We start from the raw sequence: 14,271 nt of genomic DNA, 5'->3' as shown, positions 1-14,271 counted from the left end.
CGTAGGGCTCCTTGAAAACGCCATTTCTTGAGCAGGGGCGCTTGTCAGCAGCGGCGGTCCTTGTAAAAGGCCAAATTCTGGTCTCAGACCTTACAGACGACGGCTTGAGCGGTGTACAGGCGTTTCAACGCGTGGCGATCTCGTGGGACTGGATGCAGGGCTGCTCACAGGAGTTCCGATCATGAGGCGATGGTACCCAGCACCTCCACCAGTGTCGCGGGTTATAAAACACAGGGGCTTTGTTCCGAAAGGCGTACGGCGTGTCGTACTCGCAGATAGCAATGAAGGTGTAGAGCCGCCAAGAACGTCTTCTTTCTCAGTCTTTAACGCTGTGCCTCTCGAGCGCACCGGTTGTCTTCCTTATCGTCGCCAGCGTATAGTGAGACACAAATATGGACACGGCATTTGAAACATTACTTGCGAACATGCATTGACTGTCAGCAGTGCAAGGTACCACCGGTCAAACCCGCTGGGCTATTACATCCCGTTCCAGTACCGGAAACTCCGTTCGCTCAAATTGGCATGGACCTTTGGGCCCATTTACAACATAGGACAGCGGCAACAAATAGGTTATAGTGGCGACGGCCTACCTCACCCGATACGCCGAGAGCAAGGCGATTCCCAGCGGCACTGCAGCTGAAGCGGCCCGGTTCTTTATTGAGAACATCGTGCTGAGACATGGTGCTCCCGCGGTCGTGATAACAGGCAAAGGTACCTCGTTTACAGCCGAGCTGTTGCGCACTGTGCTTACGCTCAGTGGTACAGCGCATAGGAAGACCACAGCTTACCACCCACAAACAAATGGACTTACGGAACAACTCAACAAGGACTATCGCCGACATGTTTTGCATGTACGTCGACGTGGAACACAAGAATTGGGACAGGATTTTGCCGTGCGTCACATTCGCGTATAGCACGGCACGACAGGAAACAACGAAAATGACACCGTTTGCACTGATTCATGGTAGAGAAGTAACTACGATGCTTGATGCTATGCTGCCTCATGACTGTGATGATTCAGAGACGGACGCCGCCGATTTCACTGAGTGCGCCGAGGAAGCAAGACAGCTTGCCCGCGTCAGAATAACTAGCCAACAGAACTTGATGCTCAACGGTACAATCTCCGCCATCGATTCGTCACCTTTAAACCTGGGAAAAGAGTCTAGGTTTGGTTCCCTGTACGACGGCGAGGCCTCTCGGGGAAACTTCGGCGTCGATACTTCGGACCCTACAAGGTTCTGTGCCGCCTTAGCGACGTGACGTACGAAGTCGTCGCTGACGGCTCTTCTTGTTCAAAGCGGACAGTGCACGTGGTACGCATGAAACCGTACTTTTCTGAGTGATGTGACCGCCCACTCGCTAAATGATGTTGCTGGCTGACCAATTGCCAAAATATTCGCGATAGCCTACTGTCAGCTTCGCTTAATTTATGCGGACATTTTTATGCAGAGAAATTATTTGCGCAGTGACAAAAACGGCATATGTCCATCAATAAATTATATTTAAAAGCAACCATTTACATCTTACAATCAACAAACGTTGTTCTTGATAATTTTTTTTATTTTGAAATCATCAAATGCAATATAAAACTGAAGCCGCGCAGTTCCACCCGATGTAACGGCTTCCTTTCGGCTACAGCTGAATAGTTTGACTTTATCACCATGTGTCAGCGAAGCACTCTGGTGAAGAACACAAGCATGTCAACTTTCTTGCCCTTCAGCCTGCCCCTCCGGCTCCACTATGCACCGCCCGCGCGGGTTGCTTGGTTGGTTGGTTGGTTTAAAAACTTTATTTGGATCCTGCAAGGCGCGCGTCAGCGCGCAGCGGGCGACTCCCACGTCGGGACCGTCAGGTACCAAAATTATTTGACGCGATGCAGCTTTTGCTCGGTGTCTGTAGTTCCATTGGCGACCGTCCGCATTCTACCACCTAGCATAGCCATCTGAGCGCGCGCTCGCACCAAGGAGGTCTTCCTCCTCTTGTTCTTCGACCGCCTTGATGATGATACGTGCAGAGCACTTTAGGGGCCCGCGCTGTCGTATGCTATCCTAACTTGGCGTAACGCAGACAAACCGATGTGTGCTGGCACGCGCTAGCGCATTCGAGCTTGTGTAAGGGGCTGGGCAAGCCTCTGGGGCCTCTCCCCCTTACACTCTCTCAGCAATCACGTGATGGCGTCGGGGAACGAGATTCTGCAGACGCGCGATGAACGCGCGTGGCATGCTCCAACAAGAGTTCGGGACGACTAACAGCAACAGCAACTACAGTGAATGCATGGTGTGCTCCACTTGCAAGGACGCGTTAACATCGGGCAAGTTGCTCGTGATGAACGGTACTTTAACTCGACACATGCGCTGCTTCGCATCCCCGCATAGTTCCCTTTAGTTGGAGATGATGAAATTGTTTTAAACTACGATAGTACTTACTATCGATTGCACTATCGATAGTATCTTTTACTATCGATAGTTCGATAGTGACTCAACTGTCGATAGTATCGATAGTGACTCAACTATCGATAGTATCGATAGTACCATCGATAGTTCTGCATCACTACAAGGAAGACAACCGGTGCGCTCGAGAGGCACAGCGTGAAAGACTGAGAAAGTAGACGTTCTTGGCGGCCCCACGCCTTCAGCGCTATCTTCGAACGCCTTTCGGAATAAAGCCCCCGTGTCTTATAACCCGCAACAATACGCATCCAAGCCTCCAAATCCCTGGTTAGAGATACTAGATGAGGTAGAATCAATTTTTTTTCGTCGCTTCATACACCACCTATAGATAGGACACGTCATAGCTGAGACACACCATAGCTAGGACATAGTCACGCGGAACGAGGATATCTCTATAGGCGGCCTTCTAACAAGCAGTGATTGGAGACGAAAAATCTCCGGCTTATATTGAGTGCCGCCTATGAGATGAGCCGCTGAGGAAACTACTATACGCCGTACTTGCCCCAGGACGGCTGCGGGCGGCGCCGCCTACAGGCTGTGCCGGCTAAACAACCATTCAATAGGCGTTAGATTTTACAGCGAAAGCTGTTATGAGATCATTTCGCCGGCCGTTTTTGGCGCCGTAGTTGTCCGCCGCCGCCGCCGCCACCGCCGTCGGTGTCCGTAACCACTATCGCTCGAAATAAGAAAAAAAAAACGAAATAAGAAAACATTTCCAGGAGGGAACGGGGTTCGAACCTGGGCCCTCTGCGTGGGAGCGCAGTGTTGTACCTCAGAGCCATGCCGGTGCTTGGAACTGCTTTGCAAGAAGACGCTATACGGGCTTCATGTCCAGAAAGAACCACATTAACATATGTAATTTAGTGTGGTAGAAGAGTGAAATAACAACCACGCACCACACAACGCGAATTCTGTAACCAGGCGTCACACAATGCGAATTGCGCAACGAGTGGGCTGTTGGATGCTTCCAACCCATTACAAGGGGCTCTGCAATAATTCTTCATCGTCATCGGGCACAACACAAAGTGCGCATAATGCCTTATATGTTTTTAGCGGGTACCACGGCTCTCCGTTGAATGACGAAAAATCGCATATTGGCTGTTTCCCTATGTCACAGAAATTATGATGAGGTATAGCGTAGTGGGTTCCTCGCAAGTGCACTTGCATTGATTGCTAAGGAAGCCCATAAGCCCATCATCAATTTCCGCAGGGTCTCAATAAAGTTCTTCCCTCCTCTCTCTGTCTCTCTTTCTCACGTCAACGTATGTTATATTGCATGATATGGGAGAGTGAAATAGCGACCGGGCGTCACATAATGCGAAAAACGTAACTGGTGAGCTGTTTAAAGCTTCAAACCCATTACAAGGGCTGAGCCACAATTCTTCATCGTCATCAGTCGTCACGTAAACAAAGTGCACATAATGTCTTACGTATGTGTAGCTGGAACATCGCTTCTGCGCACAATGATGAATAATGGCGTTGTAGGTGCTTCGCAACTTCACAAATATTGTGATTTATAGCGTAGTGGGTACCTTGCCAATGTACTTGTATGAGTAGCCCCAAGAGGGTATACAACGGGCTCTAGAAATGCCGCCCTTCCAGCTTTCGCTGTGACTGTGCTGCGGTTTCCGCGCAGGCCTGGCGTTTTTTTTTGTTTCGTTTCCGGGCTGTAGACTGGCACCTTAAGGAGGACACGATTAAGAGTGTAGTGAGAAGTGGCTCCAGATGTCGGTTTTTACCGTGTCGCCGTAAGAAGCAGCCCTGAAGACTATAGTCACTACAGTCACTCCGCACAAGCCGTCATACATGGCCAGTTTCTTTGTCGCTATGTGGCTACCCGTAGTCGCCACATGCAACCTATTTGCCGCCTGCTTCAATGAATGAATGAATGAATGAATCAATCAATCAATCAATCAATCAATCAATCAATCAATCAAACAATCAATCACAGGTTCAGGGCATACTACGCGAAAAGCGACCATGTGCAGCTTGAGCTTGCCTGCGGTACTGTGCAAATGGCAGTTGACCATGTGTGAGAAAATTTTCTGATTCGCCTACCCAGAATTCACACCCCGTCAAGAGAAGCTTATGCTTTGTGTCGCTTGTTGAGGTGAAACTGCCTGCAGCCGACTGTTTCACATCGCGGTGCAAATGCTTAGGTGTAGACTCTTCCTTGCAACAATTAGTCTGGTTAAAATACCTTTTTATATATATATATATATAGACATTCCTTCTACTAAAGTTCACTTGATAGTCAGCGCCGTGCTGTGTTTCCTTCATTTTCTTTTGTCTGCGCTTGTGACGGTGTAACTAGCACTGACTTTAACAACGGTGGCGTGATGAGCTACGCAAACAGAAGTAAACAAAATGCTCACTTTGTTTTTACATAACGCCAGCTGCAACATCAAGCATGCGGAAATCCCGGTCCACCGGCGTAGACACCACAAAAAGCGGCGAGACATCTCGCCTTGCTCAGTCAGCCTTTCAAGCCGCCACTAATTGCTTGCAAATTGGGAGCGCGCGCCACCTTTTACGATCGCTGCTGTGTGCCTCGCTATTTCAAACGGAACTCACGGAGAAGGAAACGGACACTTCGACTGTTAAACCCCGGTCACACTGGCAAATTTCGAATCAACTTAAGTGAGAGCACTTGCGCCTACAGATTGTCACTTTGGCAGCGCACTGCTACACCAGAAAGGGAAGTTTACTTTTGAAATGATGGTAATGGCGATGGGTACTTATGTAGCCCAAAGGATATTCGTTACTTCAGACTATGTTTCTCAAGTAATAATGTGTTATAGCAATACGCAGCCCTTAAAAGAAACTTTAGGTACAAACACATTAGAGGCGACCCTAGCATGGCATGCGCTGGGCATGCCCATGGCGGCCGTGGCGTAAACTTCTTGAGGCGAGAACAGCGAGGTTGTTTTGTGATATAGTCGATTGTTTTAGTGCATAACAACGTTCCTAATGACGAAAACGTATAGTTTAAAAAGTGCTATGAAGCCGACTTCGGATAATAACATGTATTCTCTAGCCACTGTTACCGAGGCTAGGCACTCCGCCGCAGCGAAGTGAGGTTAGTGAACGCACTCGCCGGCAAGTGCACTTTGCAGCGAGTATGAATCAGCGTTGCCGTATGCAAATATAGCTAGGGTCAAATATAGCTAGAGTTGATACCCGCTGCAGCATGAATCGTTACTAATAAAATATTTTAGGTGTTGTTATTATCCTTTAAGCTAAAGCTACCAAAGGCAAAGTTTCAAGCACGCTTATCTGAGATGTGATGACAGAGAAATGATAAGCTACAAGAAGATCCCAGATCGGGATAAACACTGGAGTAGCACGTTTGAGTTTGGCCAGTTAACCCTCTGCACGGAGCGCTTGAGCGGTGTTTTTTTTTTATGCGTGAATTCGATGCTGTATGTACGCTATGAAGGCTTTGCTAATAAAACTTTCAATTAGAGATTTCACAAATGACACTTCATATTTGCTCTTTGAAACTTTATTTACGCTACACATTTCTGCTCACATGCCTTGTCGTTTTCGTTTCACATCGTGCAGCACATTCAGAAGAAATCCTGGAAGGGTGCCCAGCCACATTTCCCTAACTGGCTCCGAGAAAGGTGCACCAAGCATGGAAATGGCATTGGTAAGGAACTCGCTGCTGCCCGTGATAGTCAGACCAACGCCTGTCAGTTCGGATGGCGCCACTGTTCCAGCTGACACAAGCCTAACGTCCGTGCCATTGTTCACGTACTCAGTGAAGAACTCGACACTCATCCGGGCATAGCGAATAGTGGACACCAGAGTCCCGTTGTGACCGTTGCACATGCTCCAGTGGATGGTGTTGGAGAGTGGCGTGCAGTGTAGCTCAAACTGCAAGAAATCAGAATAGGATTTGCAAGCCTTAAGCCCCAGAAATTAGTATAAAAGCGCTGTACAAAAATCAAAGTTCCTAAATTTGTTGGCGCATGTGATCTCAGCCTCATTATCCAACTACAAGCGAGCATTATTACAGGTAAGTGTTATGCTTCTGTTTGAAAAAGAAATGTAGCCAAACGTTTTAACAGTTTAAGAAAATTTAACACTTTTTACGAAAATAGCGTAATTTATTACTCAAAAGGAGAAGTGATGTGCACTATTCACAGAACTTACGCTGTACTTTCTTGAACAAATGTGACCGCGTTCATCACCAAAAGAGTATTAAGCTTAATCAATCAGTTCATCTGAGAGGGCTTATGGAACAAGCTTCAAAATGGCGCAAATATTATCCGTGAACTCTGTCTCTGAAAGCCGATTGCACAATCATAAAGTCTTCGTTTACCCGCACATCTAAAACTACTAATTGATCCTAGCAGGGGAATGGATCATCTGCACTCTAAGGAAAAAAAAATCACAGCATATCCACGGAGTGAATGATGATGAGTGGGCGAAGCTGCGGAGGTTCATCGGTAAACCGTGAATCTTCCGTGAATTCTGCCCAGTACATCATCACCGACGTGAGATCGGGCGCGTTTATACTTAAGGTTCGATGAGTTAAGACGACTTGCAGCTCACTTTAATTTTACATGTACGCTGTGAATTTTCATTGTTTAGAAAACCATTGCTTTAGAAAACATCTGGCGTCTTTCGTTAAGCAGCTGGCGTCTTTTCGTTTTGCTTTAGAAACATCTGGCGTTCTTCCGTTTTGCTTATACAAAACATCTGGCGTCTTTCGTTGGTTTATTTCATCAATCAACGACATTTTGAACAAATTTTTTATTGTTTAATCACGCACAGAAAAAATCTCACCAGGCACTACCTTGGAGGTAAAGAATGGCTGCTAATGGGAATGAGAGACAGAAGAAGTCGGCTTTTAGCTACCGCTGCAAATTTTTTATTGTTTAACAACGCACAGGAAAAATCTCCCACCGGCACCACCTTGGAGGTCAAAGCGTAAGACTGGTTACGCACTACGACTACGACTACGACTACGAGGGACGAACGGGTGCCGCCTTAAGGAGCTTCGCCCCTAAAAGAGCATGTGTGACACGTTTCCGGTTGTCCTGACTTGCCACGTATATAACTCCCTTTAAAGACACACGTTAACTGTCTTGTGGGTCACACTACTGTCCGAAGAGAGTTCATTGACCCCGCAAAAGAGAGGACGCGCCTCTTTAAAGTGTCATATGAGTGGCAAGCCAGAACTCTAAAAAAAATGTGAAAGAACTCTTCTTTTTTCTTATAGTGCATGTGCAAACAGCGATATAAACAATGTTTTCCTGGCAGTTGCATGTGCCGCTAAATTAATGGGATATGGCAGTGCGCTCGAATTCGGCCACAGCTCATCAACGGTACTTACCAATATTAAGTCGTCATTTCCTCTGCAGTACGACTGAATGGGTCCCAAAATTTCGCAGTTTTCAAGGCCTTTGAGTGTCATGGTTGTCAGCGTTACTCCGGGAAACCAATCTGACTCGCGATTCAGGGATTCAGAATATTCAGCAGGGAGCTTTTTGACCAACTCGTTGACTGCGTCAAACACTTTGAGTCCTCTGCCGTCGCACGCCGATTCTGCATAGTGCAAATATTGTGTTTGCTGAGAGTTTAACAGAGAGCTGAGAGCATAACAACCTACGCAAAGACTCATCATACGCGCAATATTTGAGTGGCACCCCTGACACACTTCCAGTTAAAACATAAAGTTTTCCCTTTCTGCTCGCCTGAACTGGTGTAGCTTCTATAATGTGAACGAGGTTAGTAAGTTAGGACAAGGTAAAGAGATGGAAAAGTTGCTGCATACTTAATGATAGGGCAAGAGAGTATTACCGTAAAGAGCGACTGTCTAAAGCAATAGGAGAAAGAGCAAGCTTTCTATTCACACAGAACTTAGTGCATTATGGGGACTACCCTATGTAAAGAGTTCTAATTCACCTGTTAATCTTCCGAGAGACAGAGCCGTTAGCAGTGCCAGTATTGCTGCAGCCGCCATGGAAACTGTGTGATTCTGAAAGCAAGTGTAGGAACGTTTCTCTCTTTTTTTTTCATTGAGATCTCTTCTTATCAGTAAACTATTTCTTTTTGGGAACTAATTCTCGTGAAACGAGCTAAATTCTTTTGTTCTTGTTTTGAAGAGGGGGTCCGTGTCTCGTGTTCATGCCTGTATTCAGACAACACGCTTTCACATAGACTTACCGTGGTACGCTTTCCATAGGGTGTGCTGGTCAATGACGGTGTTTAGTTGTGCTTATCCGGCCAGCTTAATATAAAGACTCTGATTCGACCAGACACGTTTCGTCACTTCGCCCGTTGTGTGATTGGTTCACAAGGACTGCGGACGACGAGCGTTGCGAAATAAATATAATTAAGCAAATGAAAAAAAAAATCGCTATACAGCAGCTAACGGTTTTAACATAAGCAAGCGTCAGAAAACCATGCGATGAGCGCTAATATATGCCTTTGAGCACGCTTGAAATGTAGATTGCCACTAATCGATTCCACGAAAGATAAAAAAAAGGTGTATACTTGATGTTTCCGATTTTCCTGATAATTTTGTAGGAATTGCACATATCATTGCACAGCACGAATTCGCACTTAGTTTCCAAATAAAAAATTTTTTCAACACAGGAAAATTCCACAAGTGTCGCCGGTTGACGACGACAATTTTACGAAGAGTGCGTTTTCGTAAATTCGCAATCATGCTGGCAGCTACTGAAGCTATATATTACAAATATCTTTCTTTTTAGCGGAAGTAGAAGTAAATAGGAAATAGCTCTAATCCTTTCATGGAATTTTGTGCAAAGTATGTATTTTTAAAAATTCATGAAAAACGCTGCGTTTTTCAAAATCAGTCAAATTTGGGACGCTATAGCTACTTCTGTGAAGATGTTAGCTTGTTCATAGTTGCAGTATGAATAGGCGTTTATGTGAATAATGAACCTCTGCATTTGGAATTCTCTAATAATTTTCAAAGCAGTAAATTTTCATGCTCGTAACGCCAAAAAGACAAAAGTGCTCGTCGATTCAAAAATCTACAATAAAGAGACCCCAATCTCAATTTTACTTCAATGTCCCCCAAAATGTTCTCAAAGGATGGCAGAATGATATTATGAAAAAACATGTTGCATCTTTTTTATTAGAACAAAAGCAGAAATGTCAAGCATTGTGTTTCCAGAGCGTGGTGGCTACTGCGTAAAGGACATCTCTAGTAACAAGAAAATACAGTAACACGTCTTTTTCCTTCTTTGAGCTTCGCTAAACAACAGTAATGATCTATTGTCGAAAAGTTGGAACTGTTTTGTAAAGAAAAAGATTTGTAAAGAAAAAGACGAAAACGCACTCTTCGTAAAATGGTCGTCGTCAACGGGCGACACTAGTCGAATTTTCCTGTGTTGAAAAAACTTTTTATTTGAAAACGAACTGTGGTTTCGTGCTGTGCAGCCATATGTCCACAACATACAAAATTATCAGGAAAATCGGATAGATCAAGTTACACCTTTTCTTTTATCTTTCGTGGAATCGACCCACTTCAACTAAAAGTGGCATCCCATTTATTCTAAACAAATGCGGCGCACTCAGTGTACATGTTGTTTCACCTCGAAATGACGCTACAAAACATCTGCCTGAAAAACTACCATTTTGGTTATTCCAACTTTAACAGAGGAACATAAATATCGTCAAAATCACACTAGACACTTTCTGTGGCGATGTCGGTGGCCCGAGTGATTACGGTGCGTGCATTAAAGAAATTAAAACTCTGATTCATACGCACTTATCTAGACTGGCTAACCGGCAAATTTTATCGCAGAACATGTGATCATGTCGCATGTTAGCTCCGTGAAGATGCAGATAAACAAGTTGAGAAGCTTTTAGCGCGAACTAAGACAGGGACACAGAGGGAGGGAACAACACCAGCGCTCCTAAAGGAGAGGGGTTTCGCTCCTAAAGGAAAGGGGTTAACTGTAGGTACGGAGAGATGGTGCCTTGGTTTGCACCGTTGACCGTGCGCATGTGCCGCGATTGACGTAGTCCGAGTATATATGCTTTCCTCTGGCCTAATAAAGCCTTCTGTTGATAGCAGCGCTGGTGTTGTTCCCTCCCTCTGTGTCCCTGTCTTAGTTTGCGCTAAAAGCTTCTCAAGATGAATATGTACCAACTAGCTCGATTTTCGCTCTTACTTCAGATGAACAAGCATGCAGCTATCGCTATAAATTGTTTGCGGCGCTCGCACGATCCAAGGCCTGCCAGTCACTTCAAAATTTTCAAAAAACTTCAATTGTGGCAGTAAACATTCACTTTTTTTTAATTTTCTAAACCAAGCAAGGTTATCGCACATGTTGTGCCGAAGTACAATCAGAGTCTTGCACGTAGATATAAAATATGAAGCCATGAGGCTTAAAAATCAAACTCTTACCTTGCGCTAATCTTGCTTTGCTTGTTCTTTGGTCTGTAAGCTCTCCACCTTTTGTTACACCGGTGTGCAGCGAATGTCATTGTGTATCCAAGTGTGCTTCTTTATAAACACCTCGGTAGAATCTCAGCGACTAACCTTCCATTCCAAAGGAAAGGCATGTTTTCCTCCTCTTCAATTCATTCGCACGTGCCGAGTAAACAGCAAATGAACTTGAAAAGTTGCACGTGTCCTTTAAGGATACCCTTCTGAGGAACAGAAACAAACGTACTGACGCAAGCTTGTCACGGACAATGCTTTGGGCCAAGTTGCGACATTCTTGTTGCCTTTCTGAACAGCGCAATGACCGTTATAACCACGGACTGCCAAGGCTGTCTGAGCAATTAAGGAGACAGCGACTATTCATTATCCATGATGGCTGTATAATGACGTAAACACTTCGCGGTGCATCTTAAGTTTTTGTTTTACATTTTAAGGCATATTGCAGAACCTGATCCGCATATATTAGAAAATGTAATGTTTTTGTTTAGCGAGAACGCCCTGGGTCATTGCGAAAGAAATATATATATATATATATATATATATATATATATAATAATATATTATATATATATAATATATATATATATATACACATATATATATATATATATATATATATAATATATATATATATTATATATGTATATATATATATATACTTTTTGTATGTAGTTCGCATGAAATTTACAACTGCGCGGTGCTAACACAAGTATGGAACTAAGTGAAATCAAAATCAAATGAATCAGACAGCGGTGCACGTTTTCGACCAGACAGTTTATGAACGAGAAGCCTTAACTATTTCATTTGTTTGTTTGTTATTTCAAGACAAAGAAACATAAACGTGGGCGAATTATTCCATCCTGGCGAAGTTTAAACAGGTTCTAGTGTCGCTCAGAGGATCTTTGCTTTCTCCAAATTTATAGAGGAACACCATCGTTGTGCTGTTGTGGCAATATTTAATGAGGTATGCACAAGTATGTCAAAGACACTTTTAGTTTTGTAAAAATAAATGACGTGAGGCTTTCACTGGGTTTCGTTCGCTTCATTGCTCTAATAATTAAAACTCGACCAAGTAACTGCTCACGTCACGAACACTTGTTTCGTTGAAGGACGAACTTAGTTGAAGGGCATACACGACGAGCAGAAAGCACACAAGGGATAAAAAGAAAGCACACCAAGAAGCAAACACCACAGCTAATGTAAAAGGTGAGAAGAAGTAATGCTTGCGATGAAATTATAATCATTTTAAATTGTGGTATGCTCCTTGGCATTGTTTTCCAACTTTAGAGCACCACAGAACATGTTACGACGTAATAAAGGGTTACATTTGAAGCGAGTGGGACGTACGGGAGGAGTGTTACATTTATATTCAGCACGTACAAGCGATGTTGGAAAATATGTCGACACGAGGGCACATGCGACAAATAGGAAATCATAAGAAAGCAGAGGCGATTAGTTACTACAGATCATAACAGACCTCCCAAATAGCTTTAAGAATGGTGATGTGCGTCTAAGATCTTAGGTTCAGCGTTCATTGCGCTCGTATCAAAATTTTATTTGGTTTTCAACATAGGTACTTACTGTGACTGTATGTGAGCGTGAATAAATTAGGACTTTCAAAAGGAATTATCAGGTAGGCGCCAGAATGTTGGTAAACCCAGAAAAAAAAAATCTCAAGTTGATTACTCGCGCCGAAGGATGATCTCTAATTGGTTGGCTTTAGTTGGCACATAATTTAAGCTATTGCTTTCGCACGCTGTATGCAACCTCAAGGAAAGGGTCATGCATGTAAGCATATATCAACAAGAACTTCCAGAAGCGGCAGTGTTTAGATTGGTTATTAAAGTAAAGCAACGCCAACGCATCTATGTGTGTCCACAAAATACCTTCTGAACTTTGCTTTTTGCTTCCAGAATATTGACGACCTCGTTAGCCTTTGCATGAATGTCGTTAAAGGGGTACTGACAGAAAATTTCGCGGCCGAGATAGCCTGCTGGATCGATTCCCGTGTACGTGCGTGTACCATCTGCATAATATCGACAGCGAATAAAGCTTGGAAGGTATTTTATATGAATTTTGAAGTTCGCGAGCGCGATCCAGCATTATAGGCCGCACCTAGTGCATTGACACCCTCGGAGGTGACCCGAGGTGACCCCCCTACTTCCCCTACGTAACCGTTGCAGCCGGTACAAGTTATGATGACGTCGTAGCCGCCATTTCTGTTTTGACGCGCTTCCCGACGAATCGCTCCTCGCCAGCGGGTCAAACCTGAAGTGATTCGCCACGTCGAAAATTCCTTCGATCCCCGCCGCAAGAAAATCGTCGCCATCAGACGACGATGAGCCCGACGACGACAGACCGCGCGGAAATGCGTCACTGTTCTGTGTGCTCACGTGACCGAGCGTTTCACTCGCTAGGTGGTGATAGTTGCACCCGGCGGCTTGTCGTTTTTGGAACTCTGTCAAACCGAAACTGAGGCTGTGTCGGTAATGAGGAACTTGTAATTAATTATCTGTCGCGCGCTGCAGCAAACGATGTTCCGTGTTATGACTAACAGGCCCCCAGCAACACATTGCAGCAAAAAAACGCGGGGCGAAAATTTTTCTGTCAGGACTCCTTTAAATATAAGTTACTGAGCATGTTCATCCTTCATCATGAAATGTCACGTACTTTAGCAAAACATGGTTGAGCGCACGCAAACAAGAAGATACAGAGGTGCTGACAATAGAAGGACTCACTCTTCAGCGATCGTTATTCATAAAATTTCATCATTTGACACTCACTTTCATGATGTTGAAGGCCTTAAATGCTGGCAGGTGCCCACGTGGAGTAACTTTGTCGGCATTTCGGTCTTGCGACGTCGTGCAGGAAGTTATTCATATTATGCAAATTTGCAAATAAACGATCAAGACTAAAAGTAGGGCGAGTTGGTAATACATAACACGGGGCTTGCGTTGTGTCACCTTCTTCAACCCGTCCGCTTGCGCGCGGTATTTTTTTCTTTTTGGTAAACAACCGGTTAAAAGTAAGAGCTTTTGTTGTCAATACCTCCCTTGTACTTCTTTGCGTGCGCTTGACCGTGTTCTGCTATGCAAAGCCAAGTCGCCTAAATGTCGGCGTTCCTGGCATATTGTAAACCACTTTTGTGTGAAATAAATTGCAAGCGCTTCCTGCATCTCATAATTGCACACGATTATCGCATTTGCCGGCAACGGCAGTGCCACGTGCGCACAATGGGCTTTTGTTGTCTGACGGTGAGGCTGAAGGAGACAAAGCATGTTTTGAAATGAGGTGGCCCTGACCTCGCGCTAACATTACTGTCAGCTCGTTGCCTTTGCTTCTTACTGTACCCCGACGGAGATCCGCAGTAGTTAATGAGCTCGTCAA

The 14,271-nt window shown here is 44.6% G+C and overlaps 1 protein-coding gene across 3 annotated transcripts; it reads right to left on the bottom strand.

Moving 5' to 3' along the window:
• Window positions 1-5,931: 5,931 nt before the first annotated feature.
• LOC119374025 (uncharacterized) lies at window positions 5,932-14,060 on the bottom strand. Of its 3 annotated transcripts, none has more exons than XM_037644077.2 (4): window positions 13,668-13,780; window positions 8,367-8,439; window positions 7,795-8,006; window positions 5,932-6,329 (listed from the first exon to the last, which is right to left on the bottom strand). In XM_037644077.2, exons 1-4 carry the CDS (start codon window positions 13,671-13,673, stop codon window positions 5,979-5,981), a joined length of 642 nt encoding a protein of 213 aa, XP_037500005.1. In that variant the 5' UTR covers window positions 13,674-13,780; the 3' UTR covers window positions 5,932-5,978. The 3 variants fall into 3 exon arrangements, with proteins under 3 accessions (XP_037500005.1, XP_037500008.1, XP_037500006.1); XM_037644080.2 differs by lacking the exon at window positions 13,668-13,780 and adding an exon at window positions 13,848-14,060 and having other exon boundaries at window positions 5,933-6,329; XM_037644078.2 differs by lacking the exon at window positions 13,668-13,780 and adding an exon at window positions 10,846-11,313 and having other exon boundaries at window positions 5,933-6,329.
• Window positions 14,061-14,271: the final 211 nt, after the last annotated feature.

Source organism: Rhipicephalus sanguineus, chromosome 11, assembly GCF_013339695.2.
Source record: "Rhipicephalus sanguineus isolate Rsan-2018 chromosome 11, BIME_Rsan_1.4, whole genome shotgun sequence".
Taxonomy (NCBI): Eukaryota; Metazoa; Arthropoda; class Arachnida; order Ixodida; family Ixodidae; genus Rhipicephalus; species Rhipicephalus sanguineus.
The sequence above is the reverse complement of the archived record's forward strand: the minus strand, read 5'-3'. Positions and strand labels throughout refer to the sequence as shown.

What these genes read in the sequence shown, in the direction of transcription:
- LOC119374025 (XM_037644077.2), bottom strand. An exon ending in GTCTCTCGGAAGATTAACAG is followed by an intron (nt 8,007 to 8,366) that starts GTGAATTAGAAC and finishes TGCACTATGCAG; the next exon opens with AATCGGCGTGCGACGGCAGA. An exon ending in GAAATGACGACTTAATATTG is followed by an intron (nt 6,330 to 7,794) that starts GTAAGTACCGTT and finishes GATTTCTTGCAG; the next exon opens with TTTGAGCTACACTGCACGCC.